The 22,617-nt window shown below is 60.5% G+C and overlaps 1 protein-coding gene across 15 annotated transcripts in view; it reads right to left on the bottom strand.

The window, feature by feature from the left end:
- Positions 1-368: 368 nt before the first annotated feature.
- The window catches only part of Bin1 (bridging integrator 1), a 58,098-nt gene continuing 35,849 nt past the window's right edge, over positions 369-22,617 (bottom strand). For 2 of the 15 annotated variants that reach the window (XM_010637674.3, XM_033757235.1), the window contains exons 3-19: positions 18,726-18,780; positions 18,503-18,597; positions 17,993-18,088; positions 17,093-17,200; positions 16,392-16,484; positions 13,546-13,631; positions 13,295-13,370; positions 12,350-12,432; positions 9,442-9,583; positions 8,098-8,226; positions 5,246-5,353; positions 4,748-4,771; positions 3,694-3,801; positions 2,923-3,006; positions 2,602-2,712; positions 2,405-2,506; positions 370-997 (exon numbers count right to left, since the gene is read on the bottom strand). In XM_010637674.3, the coding sequence (XP_010635976.1) occupies positions 890-997; positions 2,405-2,506; positions 2,602-2,712; positions 2,923-3,006; positions 3,694-3,801; positions 4,748-4,771; positions 5,246-5,353; positions 8,098-8,226; positions 9,442-9,583; positions 12,350-12,432; positions 13,295-13,370; positions 13,546-13,631; positions 16,392-16,484; positions 17,093-17,200; positions 17,993-18,088; positions 18,503-18,597; positions 18,726-18,780 (1,608 nt within the window). In that variant the 3' untranslated portion in view covers positions 370-889. Of the gene's footprint in view, positions 998-2,404; positions 2,507-2,601; positions 2,713-2,922; positions 3,007-3,693; positions 3,802-4,747; positions 4,772-5,245; positions 5,354-8,097; positions 8,227-9,441; positions 9,584-12,349; positions 12,433-13,294; positions 13,371-13,545; positions 13,632-16,391; positions 16,485-17,092; positions 17,201-17,992; positions 18,089-18,502; positions 18,598-18,725; positions 18,781-22,617 lie in introns of all 15 variants that reach the window. The other 13 variants (XR_004514727.1, XM_019209515.2, XM_033757237.1 and 10 more) reach the window with 13 other exon arrangements.

Here is a 22,617-nt window from a genome sequence, read left to right as displayed (position 1 = left end):
AGCTGTGTCACTGGCCACTACAAGCAGCCCAAAAGGGGGCCACAAGGAGGGACAAAGCCAGGAGGCTACACTCACGCATGATCCAGCCGCCCTGGCCCCAGCGGACTCAGGCCTCTGGGAAGCCTGGGGCCAGAACTTAAGACCCTCCCCGACTCCCTAACCAGGCCCCAACCTCCTTGGGCATCAAGGTTCTCATCTGCGGAGCGGAGTCCCAGTGCCTGACCCCAGTTCCCAGTCGCTCAGGGCAGGCTCAGGCACACCAGCGGAGCTCCAGGCGCGCCCCATCACAGGCCCCACACAGCTGGCATGGGAGCCGGCAGCTCAGCGCCATGGCCTCAGACAGTACGGAGGAGACAAATCAGACACATTCACATCTCTCCGAATGTTTTTGCCAGATGTTTTGTTTCGTTTTGTTTCGAACACTAAGGTTTATTTTCAATCAGCACACGGATGGTCTGCGGGGCGGGGCCAGGCTGGGCTGGTGACTGGGCCCCACCCACAGCAGCTGCCAGGACCATTGCCCAGGCCGGCGGTGGCCGAGCTTCAGGCAAGCACAGCGGTGGCTCGGTGCTCCCAGCCCGCCCTGCGGCCAGGCACACATGCGGGTGGGCAGGGACGCCGCGAACTCAACTAGGGGACACACAGCTTCAGGAGCACTGGTGAACTCCACCGGACTGGCTGGGGCCGGGCTCTTTGGAAAACAACCTAATTGAGAGGACACCTGTCGGCTCAGGTCTCTGCTCTCTCAATTTCCCTTTGCTTTTTAAAAGTTTTAAAAACAAACAAACAAAACAGAAAAAAGGAGAAAAAAAAACAGAAAAGAAACACACATTTTTCAGGAAAAGATGTTCTTCAAGTGCCCGCCCAGAGGGCTGCAGGGGCTCTGCCATCACTGCACGCGTTCCGTGAAGTTCTCAGGGAAGACGCCCCGGCATTTCTCCAGCTCCTTGTGCTGGTTCCAGTCGCTCTCCTTCACCCCCATGAGCCAGCCTTCATCCTGCAGCAGGGAGGACCCAGGTCACTCCGGGACCAGGGTGGAGGGATCCTCTGGCAAGACGACCCCGCCTGCTGCTGTTCCTCTCTCCTCCTCGGGCGGTGTTCCCTGAGACCCAGAGACACCACCTCCGCCCAGCAGTACCAGCCGGCCCTCTGCCCAGCTGGAGGAACCTGACCTCTTTCTGGGAAGCAGTCTGACCATGTCTGAGCGACTCCCTCACTCCCAGGCCCACAGAGGATAGGGCCCAGGGGAGGACATCAGCTGTCTTTCCAGGTCTCATACTTCTAGAAGCAATGTCAGAGTGCTCTGAAGGCACTGGCCAATGAAGAGCTTCCAGGGCAGGGATGGCGAACCTTTTAGAGCTTTCAACGCCCAAACAGCCCACTTTGTCACGAAAGCCACAGGTTTGCACGCTGCTCTAGCAGGTCCCAAGCACTGCACACCAGTCCAACATGCCCTCTGCTTCTCCCTGGCCTTACCCTGGAGGGCAGCAGCCCCACACCTGCCCGGGACTGGCCATCACTACTGTAAACCAGACTGCACCTGGAGTTTCCTGGGTCTGGGTGGCTTCGCTCTGGGAAGGGTGAATGGATGCAGGTCCCAGACCAGAAATTCTATGGCCCAGGCCTCCCACTCGCGGTGCCAAGTCCCAGCCCAGGATCCCCACCTAGGGCAGCCTCACTACAGCCATGCTGACAATTCGGTCATGCGGACAGGAGGGTGACAACGGCCTTCAGGGAGCAGGAGGCTGGCCAGGGTTCAGTGCAGACTCTGCAGTACTCAGGGGCTGAACCAAACACAAAGCCCAGGTGTCCAGTGGGCTCCACCCCAACCCACAAAGGCCATTTTGCACCAATACTGAGGTGTGGGCCACCTGGGAACAGCAGCTGCCCAACGGATGGATGGACAGAATTAGGACCAGACCAGGTTCAGCTACGGTACCTCCCTTATTTACTTACTTTTTCTAGTACTGATTGAACCCAGGGCCTTCACACTGAGCTATTTCCCCCTACCCCCAGTACTTCCTCACTTTTTATTTTCAGATAAGGTCTCACTAAATTGCCCAGGCTGAGTTGAAATTTATGATCCTCCTGCCTCAGCCTCCCAGAGGGCTGAGATTACAGGCGTGTGCCACCACACCCAGATCTGGGCCTCCCTTTGAGAGTAACTAACATGGAGAAACCATTGCACAGAGGGTCTGGAAGGCATCCGGGCTGAGACTCGGCTCGGGACACAGATGGGAAGCTGGGGACCCTGTATATGCAGCAGGCGAGGTACAGGGCCCGTGGGAACCCCAGAGGGTCCAGCAGTCCCAGCCCCGATGAGCACAGGAGGGCGGCCTGTGCTGCCCCCTGCCGGCCGGCAGAGCCCACCGCAGTAGCAGTGGAGGAGCATCCCCCAGCGCACCTGCTCCTCAGGGTTCTGGAAGGGGATCACCAGCACCACGTCGCCAGCCTTGAGCTGCAGCTCGTCAGTGTCGGTGGCCGCATAGTCGTGCTGGGCCTGCACCTACAAAGGAGGGGCAAGGCGTCAGGACCCTGGGTCCCCGGCCCAGCCCTGCGGAGCCGCGTCTGTGAAAGACAATGACTCATCCTGGGACCCACCTTGAACATGAAGCCCGGAGGCAGGTCCAGGCGCCCGGCCCCGCTGCTGCCCTCCACGGTGCCATTCACAGTCGCCGAGAAGGTCTCCACCACCACGGCCGGGAGAGAGCTCTGGGGACAGGCGACAGGTCAGGTGTGCAGGGCCCCGAGGGCTGGGCCACCGCCACCGGAGGGAAGGGTGTCTGCCTGGGGCCCGGGAACTGCCCCAGAATCCACAGAATGTGGCAAGGCACACAAGGGAGCTGCAGGCATAGGGACCAGACAGGCAGGCAAGACAGAAAGCGGGGAACAAGGACAGGGCTTTGGTCCCTGCCGTCTTACAGAGGCTGCTTCCGCTGGCTCCCCAGGCTCCTGGGCTCCACCAGCAGGTTGGGTCCCACCCGCCACCTCCGAGGCTTCTGCTGGCTGCAACATAAACGCCAGCAAGGAGTCAGACACAGGACGGATGCTATGAAGGGGACAGGGCTGTGGGCTATGGGAGGCGCAGGCCATGGCGGGCCGGGGCTAGCACTGGAGGCTGGACAGAAGGTGGGGGCAGGCCAGGAACGCCAGGTGAAGTGCACACAGAAATCCGGCAGAGCCCTGGGATGCTGCTCCCACCCTGCCTTACAGGCCCTGCCCTCTACGCCCAGGACTTCTCCAAGCCTAGCCTCCTCCTGCCCAGCTGGCCGGCCCCTCACAGGTGGGCAAGGGCCTACAGTACAGCACTGCCCTGGACGTTGCCTTCTCCCCTGAGGACGCTGCATGGTGGGCAGGGCTGCCCCTCAGCCACTTCTTAGCACTGGGACCAAGGTGCCCAACCTTTCTAGCCTCCACTTCTTTGTCTGTGAAAGGAGGAAGTACCTGGCCGACAAAGTTAAGAAGATTAAGTGCACAGAAGCGCCCAGCATAAGCTGGTAAATACTCTAAAATGCGGCCCCCACACACCCTCAGGGGGTCAGGTGGGTAGGTACCAGCTGTGGTTGGGACTCAACGCACCCTAGTGGTCCCTATCGTCAAAGCCCGCCTTACCCACTCTGCGTCCCGTCCACTGGGCTCTGTGTTCACGCTACACCCGAGACGGGACAAGCCAGGTTGGGGAGGGACACTTACTTGGGCAGACCCCGGCTCGGCCGTCTGGCTGGGCCAGGACACAGCAAAGGTGCCCTCAGCAGCACTGCGCTCCCTGGAAGGCAGGCTGCCAGCTGGACTCTCTGTGGGCTGGGGCAGGCCACCAGGAGAGGACACGGAAGGGCGTGGGGCCGGGGGGGTGTCGGGCAGGGGCGTGAGACAAGAGAAGACGTCATGAGCGACCAGCACCGATACGTAAGAGGGGGTGCCTGAGGCCGGAGCTTAGGGGTGGGGTCTCCCCTCCCAACTCCCTGCCACCGCCAAGGGGAACTGCGGTGCGGCAGCCACGCAGAGCACCGCCAGTGCCTCCTCGTGAGACACTGCCAGCTCACACCAGGCGTGCCTTCGCCAGGTCCTTCCGAGTGAAACGCCCAGGGAAAGCTCCTGAGCAGCGTGTTCTGAGGACAACTGCACTCCACACCCACCTATCTGTGCCCTGCGCTGCCAACTCCTTGCCTACATTGGGAGGTCTCAGGACTGCATCCAGGAGGCCCTTTGGAATTCTGGCTCTCCCAGTGCCAGTTGCGGGCACCTCTCAAGCCCTCCCTGCACTCGCACTGTCCCAAGCTAACCGGAGGTGACGTGTGCCCTGACAGAGCTGGCCTCGGATTAGGCCACAGGCCCTGCTCGCAGAAGACACCTGTTCACCTGCTGTCCCTCCCTGCCCCGCCAAAGCCCTTCCCGGCACGGCCCTGTGTTCTGGCTGAGGCCCTCCTGCCTCGAAGGCCTCAACCAACCACAAGGACCCTCAGGGCAACCGCCTGGCTGCTGGGCTACGGGCAGACACTTGCAGGCCATGACAACTGAGACACATCACAGCGGACCCTTGCTTCATTCAACCAAGGAACCTCCTTCCCACAGGCCTGCCAGGGAAGAGCAGTGCATCAGCGGGAGAGGAGATCCCAGTGAGCTCGCTGCGCCCGAGTGTGCTGTGTGCATGCACCTGTGCCCAGGCCGGGTGGAGGGGGGACAGCGGGCCTGGGCACACGTGGAGGGACGGCACCCCAGGGCCAGGCTCGGAGCGAACTCGGCTTACCTCCCAGAGGTCCCACGGAATGGACTAAGCGCAGCAATGAGGGAAAAGGACAGAGTTAGCACAGAGGTTAGAGGTGGCAGGTGGTCCATCTCCGGGACCCCCGCCCCCACCCCAGTTCTCAAGCCCAGCAAGCACAGGTGCACAGAAGTCTGCAGACAGCAGTCCTGGACCCCTCACAGAGGCGACCAGGTCCTGAGCCCGGGAGTGGCTCCCAGGAAAGTCAGGCTGCTGAGATGCCCGAGAAATCACAGGAAGTACGCAGCTAACCCTCTCTGAAGGGCTGGCCCAGGGGCCCTGTGTGCCCTCTGCCCAACATCACAGCAAGCAGGGCTGAGGACCACAACGCCAGGTGCAGGGCAATGAGGGGATGAGGGCCTGGCGATCCTGCAGTTCCCACACACTTGGGCCCATGTGACCCACATAGCAGTGGGCAAAGAGAAGCCCGGGGCCCAGCCCTGGAGGCTGGTGGGCCTGTGGGCAGCGGTGGGCACAACCAACCTGACCAGAGGGCGTGAGTGCCTTCACGGGGCTCGCCACAGGAGGGATGGGGTCGAAGTCCAGGTCCAGCAGACTGGCCTGCTCCGAGAAAGGCCCCGGGGCCTCAAACTTGGCGGCAGCAGCAGCAGAGGAGGAAGGCAGTTAGTGACAGGGCGAGAACCCTGGCCCCTGGCACACACAGCAGGAGCAGGAGCAAGCGAGCACGCACTCACACGTGCACGTGCACTGCAGCAGTGCCCATGACCACGTGCACTGACACAGAGACACCTGGTGCCACCTCAGACACTAGCAACAGGCTGCTGTGCGGCCACCATCCTGCAAGACCAGGCCCAGCTCCCCCATCCCTCTCTGTGGGCTGGGGCCTCCAGGTGCAGCACCTCTGCTCACTGCCTCACAAGCCCCTGACCTGGTCCTGCATGGCTAAGACAGACAGAATGACCTCAGCATGCCCTACCAAGAGCCCTGAGGTCGGGGGGCTAGGCCTTCCTAGGGCACCCAGTCAAGGCACCCTCTAGCTCCCCAACCAGCCAGCTCCGGGGACAAGGAAGGCACTGCACCAGCACACACAGCCTAAAAGACTGATCTTTGAAGTGGGGTCCACATTGTTACGGACCGTCAGAGCCTCCTGGGGCTCCCCACAGCCACCCCCAGATTTCCTCCTGGTGGGTCTGGTGGAGCCGGCACATGCACAGTGCAAGCCCCGTATGAACAGCCCCACGTGACAAGGCCTGCTGTACCCTGAGCTGGACCATCTTCTGAGAGCCCCAGAGGAGGCTTCGGACTGACCGGGATAAGCCCGAGAAGCCGGCTGAGAAGGCGGTCAAGGGGTAAGGTGCCTGTGAAGCGGGGCTCGCTGTGTGTGGTCTGGGACTGGTCTGCGGGCTTCCTCTTCCAGGCCCAGGAGGGAACGTGACTCCAGCACCTTCCCTCAGCTACCCTCACGGCCCGGCCAGCCAGCTTCCTGGCTCCTTACTGACGGCGCCCCAGGCCCTGCCCACCCCACAGCCGCTGTCTCTGTCCCAAGACCTAGAGTTACAAGCAGGGCCACTGCAGTCCTGAGGCTACTCGGGGATGTCTGTCTCACAGCACTGGCCCTCCAAAAGGGCCACACACAAATGGGTTCACATTTGAGAACACCAGGACAGCCAGGCCCAGCCCTTCCTGAAGAGCCTGGGCTAAGGAATCACTACCCCACCTCGGCCATCAAGGGGCACGCATGCCTTGCACCAGGTGCCTCCATCGCAGGAAGCCAGCTCCTCAGCACCCCACACACTCTTCAGAAGCCAGCCAAGCACAGCCAGCACAGCCAGTGCTCCCAGAGGAGGGCCACCAGCCAGTGCTGGCCACCTCCTCTGCCTGTCCTGGCACACAGCCCCCACACCATGCAGACGCGGACTGGAGACTCACCACCTCCCGGCAGAGCACCCCAGGGCGAGGCCACCCCTGCCACACTTGGAGCCACCCAAGGCAGATGGCTGTCCCACCCACACTGGGCCAGTGGCTCCAGCTGTCCAGGCAGAGGCATGAGGAGGAGCAAGGGAGGCGTGAGGTGACACGGGACAGGTGCATGTGGGATTGGGTACAGACCCTCTGGCCCTTCCCTGTCCTGCCCTGATTTCACACAGGGCCACTAGGTAGCCTGTGAGTCCGGCTGTGAATCCCTCCCATTAAATGGACAGTACCCCTCCCAGGTGTTTGAAAACCAGACAAGGTGGTGCAGGCACGTGGTGGGCACCCTTCTCAGTTTTTGATGTCTCTCATGCCACCCCATCTTCCTGCTCTAAAGATACACTGGCCAGCCTGGCCAGGCTCCCCTGGGGTACAGGGATGCTCGGGCAGGGGAGAGGCAGCAGGCTGCCCTGGTGGTCCACACCCCTAACCTCCCACTGCTACTCCTACATCCCCCTGTGCCACCTTCCCACAGAGAGGCCTGTATACCTGACCGGGCCCTGCCTACCCGCCACCAGCCTGCGTTTAAAGTCCCTTGGTTTTACCCCAAAGTGCTTCGATGCGGCTGGAAGCCCACCCTCCCCAACGTTCCTCCTAGCAGAGACTGCTGCTCTCGGTTCCCAACAGGCCTTCCTCACTCACAGCCTGCAGCCCTGTGGTCTTTGCGCTGCATAGAGGAGCCCAGTCTGCTGGGCACAGCTCCAGACAGGGCCAGCCAGGTCCTCCCGTCCGGACCTGCCGCCTTCACAAAAGCCACAGAAGACCTGCAGGAGGGAGGCCATGAGCCCAAAGAGAAAGCTTCCCATTGCCCTGAGCTGATCTGACAGTGTCCCAGCCACTCCACAATAACCAGAGGCCTCCCATCGGGAGCGGCACCTTTCTGGCTGAGCCCTTTAAGTCCATCTGGGAGTGGACACACATTACACACCCCTTACAAGCAGCAGACCCCAAGACCTGAAGTTTCCATGCTAGGGCTGTCCCGGGGTGTGCACCTGTGCCCCAGCTGCTGCCGCAGCCACCAGCCTGCATCGCTCTGGCCACAAGGAGCCCATCTTCCACACCTCCCAGTCTCCCACTGCTGTCCCTGGCCTAAGAACCCAGGCGAGTGTCACCTTCTTGGTGCTCCTGCTTTAGCCCGAGTCGTGCTGTGAGGTCGTCCCTGGGCTGCCCGCCACTGTGGGGAGGTGAGGGCACCTTGTGCCCCTGTGTCCCCACGTGCAGCCACAGTGCACACTCAGAGAGGTGATGATGATGGGGGGAGGGGGGAGGTGGATGGAGAGAGGCTCACGCCCTTCTCGGAGCCAGCCGCCTGGCCCTGAGACAGGCAGGGTGTGGGACAGAGGTGAGGACCATGCGGGCTCTGCAGAGGAGCAGAGCACTGGGCTGCGGCAGCCGCAGCTGACCTGGGAGGGGGTGGTCACGCTGATCTCGGGGACAAACGCGTCATCAAACAGGCTGAGGATCTGCTCCTGCTTGATCTCCTTGGACGGGGTGTGTTTGGGGGGCGGAGGGACTGGTGGGCCTTTCCGGAGCTGTGGGTCAGCAGGCGGGGGACGTGGGAGGCGAGGCGGAGCATGGGGGTCGGGAGAGACAAAGACAAAGCCACCGTTAGTCACACCCCAGGCCACAGCCCCACCCAGCAAGCAGGAAGACGAGGAAGAAGAGGAAAAGGCAGAGTTGATGCCCCCTGGACACAGACAACGGCCCCAGGAGGGAGGTCAAGGCAGGAGGTCCAGAAAGGCTGCAGAAAAAAAAGCGGAGGAAGAGAGAGAAAGGAAAGGGAGGGAAGGGAGGAGAAAAGCAAGGGAGACCAATCGCTCAGGCACCCAGGAGAGGGTTCACTAGGAGCCAACCGGAAGCTGGGAGACAGCCCAGGGCCGCCTCCCCTGTCCACCTGTGTCCCCTCATGGCCCTGCACCTCCCCGCCAGGGCTGCCCAGGAGGAGCCCACTCAGCCTGTCGGCTTCTGAGGGAGCCAGGTCCTGGGAGGGACCACACCCCTGTCTATCCAGGGGGGCCCTTGGGCAGGTCAGACCCCCAGTGAGCTGGCTTCTCCTCCCTGGCCCCGGCTCAGGGCAGCCGGGTGGATTCAGAGGATGAAAACGCACAAAGCATCCAGCCCTGAGAAAGCGCTGCATGGGAGTGGGCCTTGTCACCACTCTCAATACTACCACCCTAGTCACCCTCTGAGACACAGCCTAAGGCCGGTGGGGCTCACCCGCTTCAGCCCCACAGAGCTGCCAGCTCCTGGGACCCCCTTAGGAACCTGGAGGCCCGGCAAGGGGAGGTGAAATGAAATGGAGCAGTGCAGAGTCCAGGGCCTGTCTCCCCGGGCCCTCACACCGCCTCCCTGAGCCTCCCTCTCTCTGTCCTCTTAATGGTCCTGCATGGCCACCTGGTGAGGGCCCGCAGCCTCCTGCAAGAGACTGAACTTAGGCAGCCGGCCACCTCTGGAGACTCAGTGTCTGTCTAGGTAGGAAAGAAAGGAAGAGAAACAGTCAAGCATCCAAAAGAGAGGGAAAAGTAGAGGGCTTGGGGGTAGGAGGGCAGTCACGGCCCCCTTACGATGGACCGTGGCCACCAAGCATGCTTGGGCCAGGCAGGCCCATGAAGACCAAAGTCCAAACCCAGGCTGCCCATTCCAAAGCTGTCCAGAACAGGGGACAGAGAGAGAAGAGGGATAGGGAGATGACAGCAAAGGAAGAGGAAGAGGGAGCGGCGGATGGGCCACCAGGACACCGTGCCTACCTGGGATGGGGACTTGGGGATGGAGGCCACGGGCGTGGCCCCACCGGCCGGCTCTGCTTCATGGTTCACTCTGATCTCCGGGGTGGCAGCAGGGGAGCCGTCTGGTGAAGGGCTCTTGTTCCCTTTCGCAGGGGCGTTGTCACTGTGGAGCAGGACAGGAAAAGAATCCCAGTGCGGTGAGGCCACGGCTGAAGGTGAGCAGACAGGTTCCAGTGCAGGGCTGTGTACACATGCGGGTGCCCTGAGGACACTCGGCGGCTTACATGTGTACCTGTGTGATGTGAGCCCCACGAATCCATACGTCAAAGTGCAGGTACGTGTGTGTGCCCTGTAGAATCACAGGTGAAAGTGTGTGTCCATGTGTGAACCCCAAAGATCCACATGTGCAACTGTGCCCCAGGATCCACACGTGTGTGTGCATGTGTGTCCTCATGGATCTACATGTCAGGGTGTGTGCGTGTGCGTGTGTGTGTGTGGAGGGAGGGAGTGTGCACAGGTGGGAACGGGGGGACCCAGGCCATGCATCCGTTTCCACACTCAATCACGGCAGGGCCTCCCTGGAGGACTGGCAGCCCCAGCTAGGACTCTCTCCAGGCCAGAGGTCCAGGGTCCCTGTGAGTCACTGCCACCCCACAGGTCTCACTGGGCTCTCCTGGGCCCATGCCAACAGTGCCAGAGACCCAGAGCATGAGCAAGCCAAGCATCCTAGAGGCAAAGTGAATCAACCAATGTCACACAGCAGTCCCCTCCCGGCCCCCCACCCACAGGGCCAGGCCCACGGCCCATTACACAGCACCTCAGTCTCCAGATCTCGTTCCCTGTCTGCACACCTTGGAGGGACATCTGGTGACCCCAGCAGGGCCTGGGTAAACAAAAAGCATGCCCTCCCGGTGGAGGAATGGCAGCTGGGCCGGGGTAGGTACAGTGGGCACAGGGTGTGGTGGCCAAAGATAAAATCTATGAGAAAGTTCTGGAACAGTGCTGCTCAATATGGCAGCCCCTGGCCTTGGTGACTACGTCACTCGTAAAACCCAGCTCCTGGGTCACACTGGCCACACTGCAGGTGTTCAAGAGCCACTAGAAGCGGCCGCTATGGTGGCCAGTGCAGGCCTAGAAAGACGACAGAGCCTGGGACCCAGTGACCTGGTGGGGCTGGGGAGAAGACAGTGAGAGAGACGCGGCTGGAACATCTTCTCTGAACTGTTTTGTGGATGGATTTGCCTTCTTAAGGAATACACGCCGACACAGGATGTAATGAACTCAGGACCTTGTGTTCGAAAGGCAGGCACGGTGCCACTCGGCTAAATCCCCAGCCTGTGTGTAATTACTTTTAAAAACCATCTGCTGCAACGTCCCTTCCAGGGCCCCATCCCTGCCTCCTCCCTCACCCCTTTTCCACGTGCAAGGGTGTGGGAGGCACACACAGCATCGGGCACCACCGAGCCACACCCTGGGCTGCCCCATCGCCTTGCTCCTCCTCCTCTCCCCACACAGCGGGACACAGCCGGGTCCCCCACACAGCACCACACGGGGGCCACAGTTAGGGTTAGTGGCGCCCAGCAGCAGGGCGGCAGGTGCATGCGTGGCTGCGGGGCCATCCCCGCAGGTACCTGTTCTTCTTCCTGCGCAGCCGAGAGAACAGTTTAGTTTTCTTTCTGTGGGGATGGACAGGATGTGGAGGCCTTCATTTGGGGAAACCAGACACAACCTAGGTCCTGTCTCCTCCCGGCCTCTCCAGCACTTCTGCTCAGAGGACGGTGAGGTGCAACGGACCACAAAGGACCCAGGCCTGCCAGGTGCTCGGGTGTGCCGGCCAGGCCTGGGGAGGACAGGCGCCTTGGCCAGGTGCTCGGGTGTGCTGCCCAGGCCTGGGCTAGGAGCTCAGTGGGCCCGGGGCACCAGGGAGGGCTCAGCTGGCCCGTGTGCGGCCCTGGGAGCAGAGGCCACCAAGAGGGGACAGGCTGTCCCACCGGCCACTTTGGTGCCACGCAGGCCCAAGCCTCGCCTCCCTCCCTCTTCGCCCGGCCCTCTCTCAGGGGCTGCTCGGGTCAGAGGCACTCACACCTCTGCACCACCCTGGACCCTCCCCACCTAGCCCGGATCTCTCCAGTGACCTCGGACTCTGCCCTCTCCCGCCACCCCACCACCCCAGGCGCCCTTAGTTTGCCTGCCACTCATTTTGCCGGCAGTTAGAGGGGCCATGACATTCACTACATACCTCCTCAGCCCTAGGCAGCACCCCAGTTACCCCAAGAAGCAGACAGTCACCCGACTCTACAGACACAGAAAGCACAGCTCCTGGTGCTCTGCACTCTGCTGGGACAGGCGCGCGTGTACACACACCCATATACACGCACAGATACCTCTCTCTCTCTCCCTCTCCCCCTACTCTCAATGGGAAATCCCAGACTCTTGGTGTTTCCCCTGGCTTCAGCAAGGAGAACATTTTTCCCCCAGCTCGAGGTTTCCTGCAGAGAAAGGACGCTCCTAGGAAGCCGCCCCAAGGGGCGAGGGTCCAGGCAGAGGACAGAGACCAGGACATGGAGGCGGTAAGCAGCACCACACAGAGCGTGAGGCTCCCCACACGCAGGCACCAGCTTCCTGCTCAAGAGCCTGGAGCTCTCCAGAGGACTGCGCCCCAGGAGCCACGCAGGCCTGTACCCCAGAGCTGAGCTCTGCCTCCCCAGGCCTTTCTCCTGCTCCACAACCTCCCGAGGGACGCTCCCTCCGTGGGACACGGGACCTGCCGTCATCTGTGTCCCTGACGAAGGGAAGCCACGCCAGGAAGGACCCAGAGTCCCAGAGTGGAGCCCACAAGACTAGGAAAGGCACCACAGGGTCGGGCACAGGAAGTCAGCAGGCGCCGGGCCAGACCCGACACCTCGCCCACCACAGCCTCCTCACACACCTGGGCTGGGCCTTGATCGCAAAGGTGTTGGTTCCGTGCTGCTTCTCCAGGCTGACCAGCACGTCGTTGAGGTTCTGATTCAGCTGTGGGAAGGACAGGAGCAGGTGGGGCCTCCAAGACCACCGAACAGCAACTCCTTTCCCAGGAGGCCCTCTGCTGCCCACACTCTAGCCCTGGCCCTCCCGGGGGCAAGCACCCTTGTCCCCACCCAACCACAAAAACCCAGAGGGAAAGAAATGGAAGAAGTGGGCTGCATTAATGACAGGTCTAGTTTCTAGGGACTCTTCTCTTCTTGCCCGTACAGGGACAGCCTAAATTACTACGTAAAACTTTTGCTTCTTTCACAAAAATTGCTTTTATCGACCCACTGTTGATCCTCACTGTCGATCGAGGTCACTTTGCCGACACACTGTCAGACTGCACTCCACTGTCAGATCCCTGCCAGAGCACAAGAGAGGAGTCTACCCCACACATGAACATCATGGCTATCCTCACTCAAAGTGTTTCCCTCTTTGCTTTGACCACAAGGAAGCTCAGAGGTAAGTTTTCCTCCCACCTGTACAGCTGTGCTTTGTGGCATATACTTCCATGGACCAACGTTCAATAAAAGTCCCCTTCCCAAAAATGCCTATTTTCTAAACTGTTTGCAAACTGTCTAAAATCTTTGAAGGGAAGAACAGGAAGAGGAATCCCGCGAACTGAGGGCAATGTGAAGAGAGCTGGCCCATCTATCTGTCTAAGCAAGGAGAACAGGACTGGGCATGGGGAGGGGCCGGGGCTGAGCCCGGGGACCCCGTCACAGTCGCCTCAGAGTACCTGGCAACTCAGAGGGGTGCCCCGGTCACTAGGGTGCCTCACCCCAGCAGGGGCGGGGGAGCTCAGGCCGCCCATCCATGCCTCAGACTGAGCCCGGCCAGCCCGGCATGGAGGGAGTCCCGGGCGTACCTTGCTCATCTCCTTGTGGAAGTTCTCCTCCAAGCCCGCAATGCTCTGAAACGTGTTGACGTAGAAACCAACGCGGCTGCCGGTAAGGAAGGAAGGAGGAGGTGGGCAGGCGGCCCAGGAGAGCCCATGGGGTCAACTTCACGAGGCAGGTGCCCACGTGTGACCACAGGTGCCCTCAGAGAGACACAGACCCCGGAGGGCAGCGGCACACGAAACAGGCGCAGAGGCACAGGGGCCCCTCCTGGCCTCACCTGTTCCACAGGGACGGAAGCTCTTCCTGCAGGTCCACATTCATCTCCTCAAACACCTTCTGGGCTTTGATGAGCTCCTCCTCAGCCTGGGGGCGGGACAGGTCATTGCCTCTCTGGGCCTTGGTTGGGGCCGGGCCATCCCCAACAATCCCACCCCCAACCTCCTGCCCCGTGAGCAGGATCAGGGCTTTGGAAGGAGGGAGGCTGGACTGGACATGGCCACCCACCCAGGGACCTCCCACTGCAGTCCCTGGAGCCCCTCGGAAAAGGGGCGGGGAGAGCAACCACTGCTAAGGGGGACACCCTTTCCAGCCCAGAGGGACTGCAAGAAAGGGCACAGCAAGAAGGTCTGACACTGGGGGGCTGCAGACCTGAGAGGAGCCCAGAGGCGGGCCCCAGACTCAGCCAAGCGGGGACACTGCCCGTGTCCATGTGACCCCTCCTGAGCCAAGAGCCGGACCCGAGGCTGGGCCCCCTGGTTTGCTCTTCTTGCCGGCCCCTCCCGAGTGTTCCTCCCCTCTCTCTTGGGGCCAGCTCCTTCAGCTTCATCTCCCTGGGACAATCTTTCCCAACAATCTTCTCTCTTCTGCAACCTGTCCCAACTGGAGCCCAGAGGCTGAAGCTCAAGCAATGGTAAAAGAGGGTGGCGGTGGGAGACGGCGCTAGGCTGCTGGGCGGGCCCTGAGCCTGGTCTCCTCCCGGGGCCTTGCCAGCTGCTTCATATCCACCAGGTGGCGCTAAGGTCCCACCACCGCGAGAGAAGGGGCTGCAGGACACTGTGGGTGGTGGATAAGGGGCTCTGACGCTTGTTTCTTGGAGGATGCTGCTGAGAGTGACTCAGGGGTGACTCAGATTCAGGTCTGAGTCACAGCCTAGGAGCGTGGTGGTCCCACCCAGGGGAAAACAGCTCGCCAACGGCCTCACATTCTCAGGCTGTGCCCATGGCCGCCTCCTGGCAAAAGCAGCCAGCTGGCTGAATACGCTTTCCCAAAGCACACGATTTCCCCAGCGTTCTGGAAGGAGACAGCCGCTCCTTCCAGCGTCAGGCAGCAGGACCAGCCCAAGGGAGCGCCTAGCCCACAGCAGGCCCCACACTGGAGCCCTCCTGCGTAAAGAAGAACCAGCCATGCTTTCTGACTGGTCACCTCCAGGCAATCGCCAACACACACACGGCCTCCTGGTCTAACTGAAAAGTCTGGGTAAAAGGATGGGATAAAGGAGGAAATGTTTAAACATACTCGCTTCTCTTGGAATGATCAGATCGGGCACCAGGCCCCTTTCACAGCTCCCGGCTACACTATTAAGAAGAGGGCAGGTCCAGTTTAGACTTCCCAGAATCAGAGCCATTATCTTGCACTCCCTCTGGGTCACGGTCCTCATATTCTGGCCCTCTTACAAGCACTTGAGTGCAAAAAGGGGAGAGAAGAGGTCCACACTGGGCCCCGAGGGCCCCAACTCACAGCCAGCCAGCTGCCCACAGCTAACACGGTCAGGCAGGGGGGACGATAAGAAGGGGATCCAAGTGGGAAAGCCAATTTGGCAGAAGTGCAAACATGCACAGGTGAGTGTCCAGAGAGCTGACCGCATGCTGCCCTCCCAGCTCATCCCCAGCCACCCTAACCCGTGATCTGAACGCACCGGCAGCCCCGTGGCCCCTTGGGGCTTCTCCCACCCCATACCCAGTCCCTCACTCCTCCTCCCCTCCCAAGGCAGATTTAGCAATCCTCAGGCCTCTTACTTCCCCCTAGATGCTCCATGTTCCCCTGGGTCATCTCCATAGGCCCTGGAGAGCCAAGGTCACCCTGACCCCAACTCTGGGTGGGGCTGTCATCTCTCAGTCCCTCCAAAGTCAGCCCCAGCCTTGGCCTGAAAGAAATCAGGCAGCGGTTCACGTAAGAAACTGGGCAATGAGCTCCCTGCATCACTGGCACTCGATACATGGTAGGTGGAAGATGATGAAATCAGGAGGTAGCCCAGGAAAAATGGGGCAGCAGCCCAGAGAGAAACCTGACCTCCTGGGCCAGCCAGTCCTGTCCACTGCAACCCCGCCCGCCCTGTCACAGTATGAAGGGATCCAGGCTCCTCTGGCTGCACCTACGCCCAGGTTTCTCTGGAAACCCACCTCTCCTGGGGCATGGTATCCAGTGGTCCCCAGCCACACGGTGGCCCATCCCCAAATCAGGGAGCTTGGGGACATGTGCACCACCAAGGTGGTGAGGTAACCAAAGTGCTCTGTATGAAGGGCCCCCTCCAGGAAGCCAGGGACTATTCACACTCCATGATTCCTTCAAACAGCCGTCCCTGCAGATCTCACACCACAGCCACATTGAGAGCACTCTGGAGTCATTCGGGGACCCCCGGGCCTACCCGATTGGAGGTTAACAACCCAGGGGTTTGAGTCAGGTGAACCACAGTCGGGTCATTAACCGACTGGGAAACCCTACACGGGGCCCGTGTGTCTCTAGGTGGATTCGTCTCCTCGGCAAATTCAGGATAACCTTGGAGTTCTAGGAACCTGGAAGGGAGAACACACGCCAGGGTACGAGCCCCAGGGTCATCTGCCTCTCAGCGAGCCCTCAGGGGAGAAAATGACCCAGCGGCATTCATCAGCCTCTGTCTGCCTCAGACGCTTGTCCTTGGGTCTAACAGGTATCTGAGGCCCCTTCCTGGCTGTACTTGGCAGCCAGCTCAGAGCTGGGCTGAGAGGCCACCCCTGGCTCTCAGCAGGTGGCTGAGCCCGCCCTTGTTCAGGAAGCCTGGCCTGCTAGGCAGACAGGCATCCAACTAGAGGACAGGACGACAGACCGGAAGGCGGCAGCACGTGCGAGGTTAGAAGCTAGTGTCACCTGATTTCGGAGCAGGTTAGTTTGGGCTACGAGATGAGCCTGCAGTTTGCCTTGGCACCACTGGGGGGCAGCTTTCTCAAGCAGCGAGACAGGCTGAGTGGGGTCAGGTCAAGGCAAAGGAGAAGAGAGACAGGAAGGGGGTGGGGAGAGAGAAACAGACACAGACGTTAAACACCAAGCCCACCAGGAGCAGACCAGCCAGCCCCCCGCCAGGGCCAGCCCCACCGCAAGGAAAGGCCCTGAGGCTGAGAGAATTACAAGGAGCCCCAGGTGCACGGAGGGGTGAATTCCAACTGCGAAGGCAAACAGGAGTCATTAGCAGGGCAGAGGTTGCAGCAAGCAGGGTCCTGCCCCAGGGGCCGGGAGCTGCCCCAGCCCCTCACACGCAGCAGCCAGGCCTGCGTCCGGCCTGTCGGCTTCCAGCCAGGCCAGATCACATCAGGTCCCACGGCAATTCCACTCCGTGCGCCAGGCAGGGTGGCACCATTCCACGGAAATCCAAACCCAATCTTCTCTCCTTCTGGAAAGCAGCACCAGAGTGGGGCAGAGGGGCCCGTCGCAGGGCAGGGAGACACTGGACATGAGCCCCACGGGCATCTACAGGGCCTCCCCTCACCAGCCTCGGGCCTAACACCTCCCCACTCAGGTCACCCCATCCACCTGCTCCCCTGGGTGGCCCCAACCTGTTCCCCAGCCTCTACCTTGGCGATTTTGGCTTCGTCCTTCTTTTTGGCAGTCTGTAGGGACTCGTAGTGGTGCCGGGCGCTGTCATAGTCCACCAGCTTCCGCCCCCGCTTGGCGATGCGCGACTGCAGGGCAGACAGATGGAGGACGAAGGGCTGAGGGCCCTGGGCCATGCCGAGGTGCCCACCCGGGCTGGGCCCAGAGAAAGGGCTGGACGCACACGGAGGGCCCAGAGCAATAGATCCAAAGCTGCTGGGCATGCGCTTGAGCCTTGCAGGGGCAGGGGCTTGCCTCTGGGCAGCTGCCCTCTGGGCCAGCCATCCCCCGTGTAACACCAGCCAGCATTACGCAGGCCAGGCCTCTTCCTCCTCCGGCTCTGGGCTCCATACGTAGCTCCTGGGCTCTGGCTTCTCCTCCCCAGAGCCAGCCCATCACAATCGGGAGTCTGAGCATCTGCTCCCCTCAGCTGCCCTCCCAAGGGTCAAGCCCGGCACAGTGGCTGCCTCTGTGGACAAAGCACCCAGGCCCCACTCACCTGAGGTACACCCTGACACTCTGAGAGCTCCTAGCATGCATACACGCGGCCCAGCAACACACACAGCCACATCCACACAGCCTTTCCAACACACAGCATGAGCAAGGGCGCCACAGGCACATCTCACGCCTTACATAATCAGTCCTACCAGAGCACACGGCCACATACACCTAACACACCCCTGGGCCTCTCCACAGCCCTGGGACCCCAGAGGTCCAGGAAGGAAGCAGAGAACACCAGGCTAGTGCACAGAGGGCAGCTCTAGGGGCGAGGCCAGCACGGGGCGGCCTTCACAAGGCAGTCACCTCCACGCCAGGGCCAGCCCCGAGCCAGCCCCTGGCCGCTGGGCCACAAAGGGCACACCCGCCAAGAGAGCTCGCACCTTGATGTCTGGGAACTGGCCCAGGTAAGTGTCCATAGTCAGCAGCGCCTGGTCCACCAGCTTCTGGTGGTAGTCCACCCAGAGCAGGTCGTTGTTCTGAAACAGGTAAGAGCAACAGAGTGGCCGCCAGGGAGTAAGGCCCAGCTCTCACGCCCCAGAGCCTGTGGGTCAGCCCAGCCCCGTCAGCTCGAAGCTCATGGAGTTCCCAGAGCCTCAGTTTGCCCATCTGTAAAACAGAGGTAACAATTCCTGCCCTGCAGTTTCGCAAGGGATGATGGTGAGGTTCAGACACACTCAGGCCCGAAGGGTTCGCAAGGGAGACTCCGTCAGTCAGTCATCATCTCGATCTCAGTGAGTGCACTATCAGGAGAAGCGCTACCCTCAGAGAGAAGGACACTTGCCCAACGACGCACAGCACATGTGCCGCTTGGCCCAGAGTGTGGGGGCGGGCAAGATCGGAGGCCGGAGGGGCCCTTTGGGAAGGGCCAACACCGCCTGCCCTGCTCGTACCTCAGCGATCTTGCTTGCCTCGTCCCTGCCGGGCCAGTCGGGCTCATACACCTCCTGGAGACACTCGCTCAGCTTCTTGGAGGCCTCGTGCATGGCTGCGGGCGGAGAGGAGGTACACAGCCTCCACTGACGGCCCCGGACCCCATCAGCACCACACTCATGCCCGCCACCCTTCCCGGCTCTGTGCCCACGGCTCACCCGGCCGGCTCTCCTCCAGCCTTACCTTTGACTGAGGCCAGGTAGGTCCGAAGATCCTTCTGCAACCGCGTGCCCTCCGTCTGCCAAGAAAGGCGAGGTCCAGTTCAGGTCCGGGGTTGAATTCGGGTCCCCAACCTCTCTCCCTGCCACTCTCACACGATAAACCAGGCCCTCTGACAGCAGCCACCGCCCAGCTGTCCTCCACCCAACATGGTGGGCCAGCACGGGTGGACTTGGAGGACAGCAGCTGCAGCCTGTCACAGATGCACACCAAACGGCGCTGCATTCCCAAGCCTGTCTCCACTCAGGAGCCCCGGGGCACCTTCCCAGCCCTGGAAGGAAAGCAGGGTGCCTGTGCCCTGGGGTGCCACACGTGACGTGGCCCACAGCTTCAGCAGGGCAGGACAGACCTTCCTCAGGCACGGTGGACAAGTGACATCGTGCATCATCAGGAGCTCAGCACATGCTCAGTGGGGCCCAGACCAGAGTGCTTCTCCAGCATCCCAAGCAAGGAGGGCCCGGTGAGCCCTACAGGGGTGGAGGGGACTAAGGATGGACCTCCAAAGAGAGGCAGCTTCCACAAGGGGCTGGTGTTAGCAGGGGTAAGGAAGGGTCACGCGCTGAGAGGGAGGATGTAGGACACAGGACGCAAGACAGGCTGAAGAGAGGGCCTGGGCAGGGATGACCTCCCGGCCGGGAGAGAACAGCCCTGCAGCCTCTTAGGACAGTGGGACAGCGGAGTGGGTAGAGCCATGGGCTGGACATCAGCACCACAAAGACGGGGGCCAGGAAAGCTGAGCTGAAGCTACAAGACAGGGAGAAGGAGAGGTGTGGGGGCCAGCGGTTGTGAGGCCACCATGAGAAGTGGGGGTTTCCAGAACTCGTGTCAGAGGTGGGGAAGAGCACACAGGCTCGGGGGCTGCAGAGGGCACCTGAACCAGCCTGTCCGAGCCCACCTCCTCCTCTGCCCACTGGGGAAACGACTCTGCCTGGAGCTCCGCAGGTGCTTGGGAGACAGGCCCCCGGAGTCAGGCTTCCGGCAGAAGGGTCATGAGAGGACAGCAGCGGCGACTGAGGCTGCTTTGTGTCCCCCTCGTCAGCTACCACACCAGGGACACGCTCACTCCGGACCCCCCAGCCCCCTGGGAGACGCAGCCCGGTAGCCGGTCATGGTCCTGGGAGATCAGCACCCTACAGGGCTCCAGTCTGAGGCTGCGTCCACAGGTCCATCTCCGGGGAGCACGAGCAGCCACCTTCCGAGGCTCACCACAGCTCCCTCGGACCCCTGCCATCCCTCACACAGGCCCGTCCTCCTCCCTGCGACCTGCTCTTCCCTCGCGGTGTCCACGAGCTCCCTGAACTTTCTTCCCCACACCACCGTCCCTGCCTGATGAGCAAGAAAGCTGAGGGGCGACTCACCGGAGTCACACCGGTGAGGAGACCGGGGGAGAGCATGCAAGGCCAGGCACGCGGCTGACTGTGCTGAGTGGATAACTGGTCATGATGTGGAGAAGCCACAAATCTGTCTACTTATGACAGTGGATGCTTTCACTGTGCAGGGAGGACGTGGTAGGAAGGGCTCAGAAGGACACATGTTGTATGTGGTACCACTGAGAAACACACTGAGTGCTTCAGCCAAAAATAAGTTATTACAGTGAAAGGCACATTAACATGAGTAAGCCTCACAATGCCGGCCCTCTCTTCACTCTTATCCCGGATCTTGCCGCTTTCTGAAGCAGTTCTGGAAGGTCTCTTTCATGAGTTATCCAGAGTTGCAGCGTCACAGTGGCACCGATGTCATGAATCGATTCAAAGCATTTACCTTTCCTGATCAGTTTGACTGGGGACGATCCCGAAGTCACAAGGTACCAGATCCGGTGAGTGAGGTGCATGCGCACACACCGTCATGGTGTACAAGCCTGCCTTTCTGTTGGATGGCACTCAACGCCGGCATTTGCTGTATGTTTTTTAAATCATACTTCATAACAACACCGAAGAAAGGGGACTTTCAGAGCCGCTGCGGGGAGGTGCACGAGTGAGAAGAGTGCGCTCCAGGCCAACAGCGGTGCTCTGAGGGAGACCAACGGCAGTGCGCCTTTCACAGTAATAACTGTTTTCAGCTTAACACATTCACCACGTGCAGTATTTCAATCACTGCCTCACATAATAAAACAAAGAGTGCGTGCGGAGAGGAACAAAAGCCCTCTCTGAAATTCCTTCAGTTCCCAAGAGAATACAGGGGGCTCTGGGAATGCTTGAGGACTGGTCCTTGCAGAGTCCAAAATGCACAGATACACTCCCCGCACAGGGCCTACATCTACCCTCTCGCGTAAATCACCAGTTATTCGTAATACCTAACAGGATGTAAGCGACACATGCATCGTGGTTCTCCTGTACTGTTTTTCAACTGTATTGGTTTGTATTATTTTTTTATTGTCATTTTCCAGATATTGTCACTGTGTGCTTGGCTGAATCTGAGGGTCTGGAATGTGCACAGGCCAACCACACAACACATCACTCCGGCCAAACGGAAGCCTACGAATAAACAGGCAAGTGTGCAAGCCCGCATCTGAAGCTCCCTGGTTAAAGATTAAAAGAAGGGCCAGGGATTTAGCTCAGTGGTGCCGCACCTGCCTGGCAAGTGCAAGGTCAAGTTCAATCCCTGGTACCCAAAAAAGAAACAACAAAAAAAGACACCAAAGGTCAGTCACCAAGCTCTCAAGACTCCTCTGAAATTCTGAGGGGGTAGGACTGGAAGGGTCCATCCACTCCTGACACTGTCTCCCTGATCCAACAATTAAATGCTTTGTCAGCTGAGATGAGGGTTAAAGCACATCCATGATGCAGTTCTACTGCATCAGCCGATGTCACAGGACCTACCAGACCCAGCCCTCCCTTCCCAAGCCTCCCTCCACTGGGCCACACGTCTACTCCCCTCTCCACCAGCCCCTAGCGCCCGCCTCTATAAGGGACTTGAGCAAGGAGTGCCCCGTGGGCTGGCCCACAAGGCCTCGTGTTTCCCAAACAACTCCAGCTGTGAGTGGCTACACCGTGTGCAGATGTGCAAGGGGCTGCCTCCCCGTACTCCCTGCAGCTGGTCCCTGCCTCAACCCCCAGCAGCAGCAGCAGCAGCAGCCCTCCTCACAGCAGCCCAACCCGAAGTCGACTGGCTGCCATGAGCCTGAGGGGATTCACCCAAGACTTTAATGAGATTTCACAAGTGCCCACTCCCTACTACTTCTGGCCCTGGAACAGCCAGCCCCCCACCGAACCTGAGGCGCACAGAGCCCCAACTCAGGTGACACTCCTAGCCCACAGTCAGGCCCTGGCTTCTCTGCCCAGCCCCTCTGCCTAAGAATTAGTAAGAGACTGCCTGGCCAGGGCCAGGGCCCCAGAAGGGTAATCCTAACGGACAAGCGGGGAGAACAACACTGTGGCTGCAGCTAAGACCAGGCCACAGGGAACCTCAGCACTTGTGTCTGTGCTTGCTTCATCCTCCACCAGACCACCAACCCTACCCGACTCCTACCCCACCACCTACCCTCTACCCCTACTCTGGGGCTGCAGCTTTTCATCTGCCCTGCCCACTGCCCTCAGCACTGTGGCTCAGCTCCAGAAAAGAAACTTGAGAGTAAATTAAAGGACCTGGGGTCTGAATTTGAGGCCCTAAGCCCCTAAACCAGCTATGTGGCCTTGAGAAGTTGCCTAAACTCTCTGAGCCTCCAGTGCCTCATCACAAGGATATGTCTGCAAAATACATACAAGTACCTGACCTATAGTAAGTACCCAAGTAACAGTGGTCTCTAGAAGGACTTCAGAGCTGCCTATAACCTGAGGAAGCCAGTGCCTGGGAACACACCCAGGGCTTCCAAGAGACAGAATCAGAAGCTGAGGGTGCAAATTTCCTGTTCAAGCCT

Source organism: Fukomys damarensis, unplaced genomic scaffold (assembly GCF_012274545.1).
Source record: "Fukomys damarensis isolate Sample0158 unplaced genomic scaffold, DMR_v1.0_HiC HiC_scaffold_29, whole genome shotgun sequence".
Classification (NCBI taxonomy): Eukaryota; Metazoa; Chordata; class Mammalia; order Rodentia; family Bathyergidae; genus Fukomys; species Fukomys damarensis.
The sequence above is the reverse complement of the archived record's forward strand: the minus strand, read 5'-3'. Positions and strand labels throughout refer to the sequence as shown.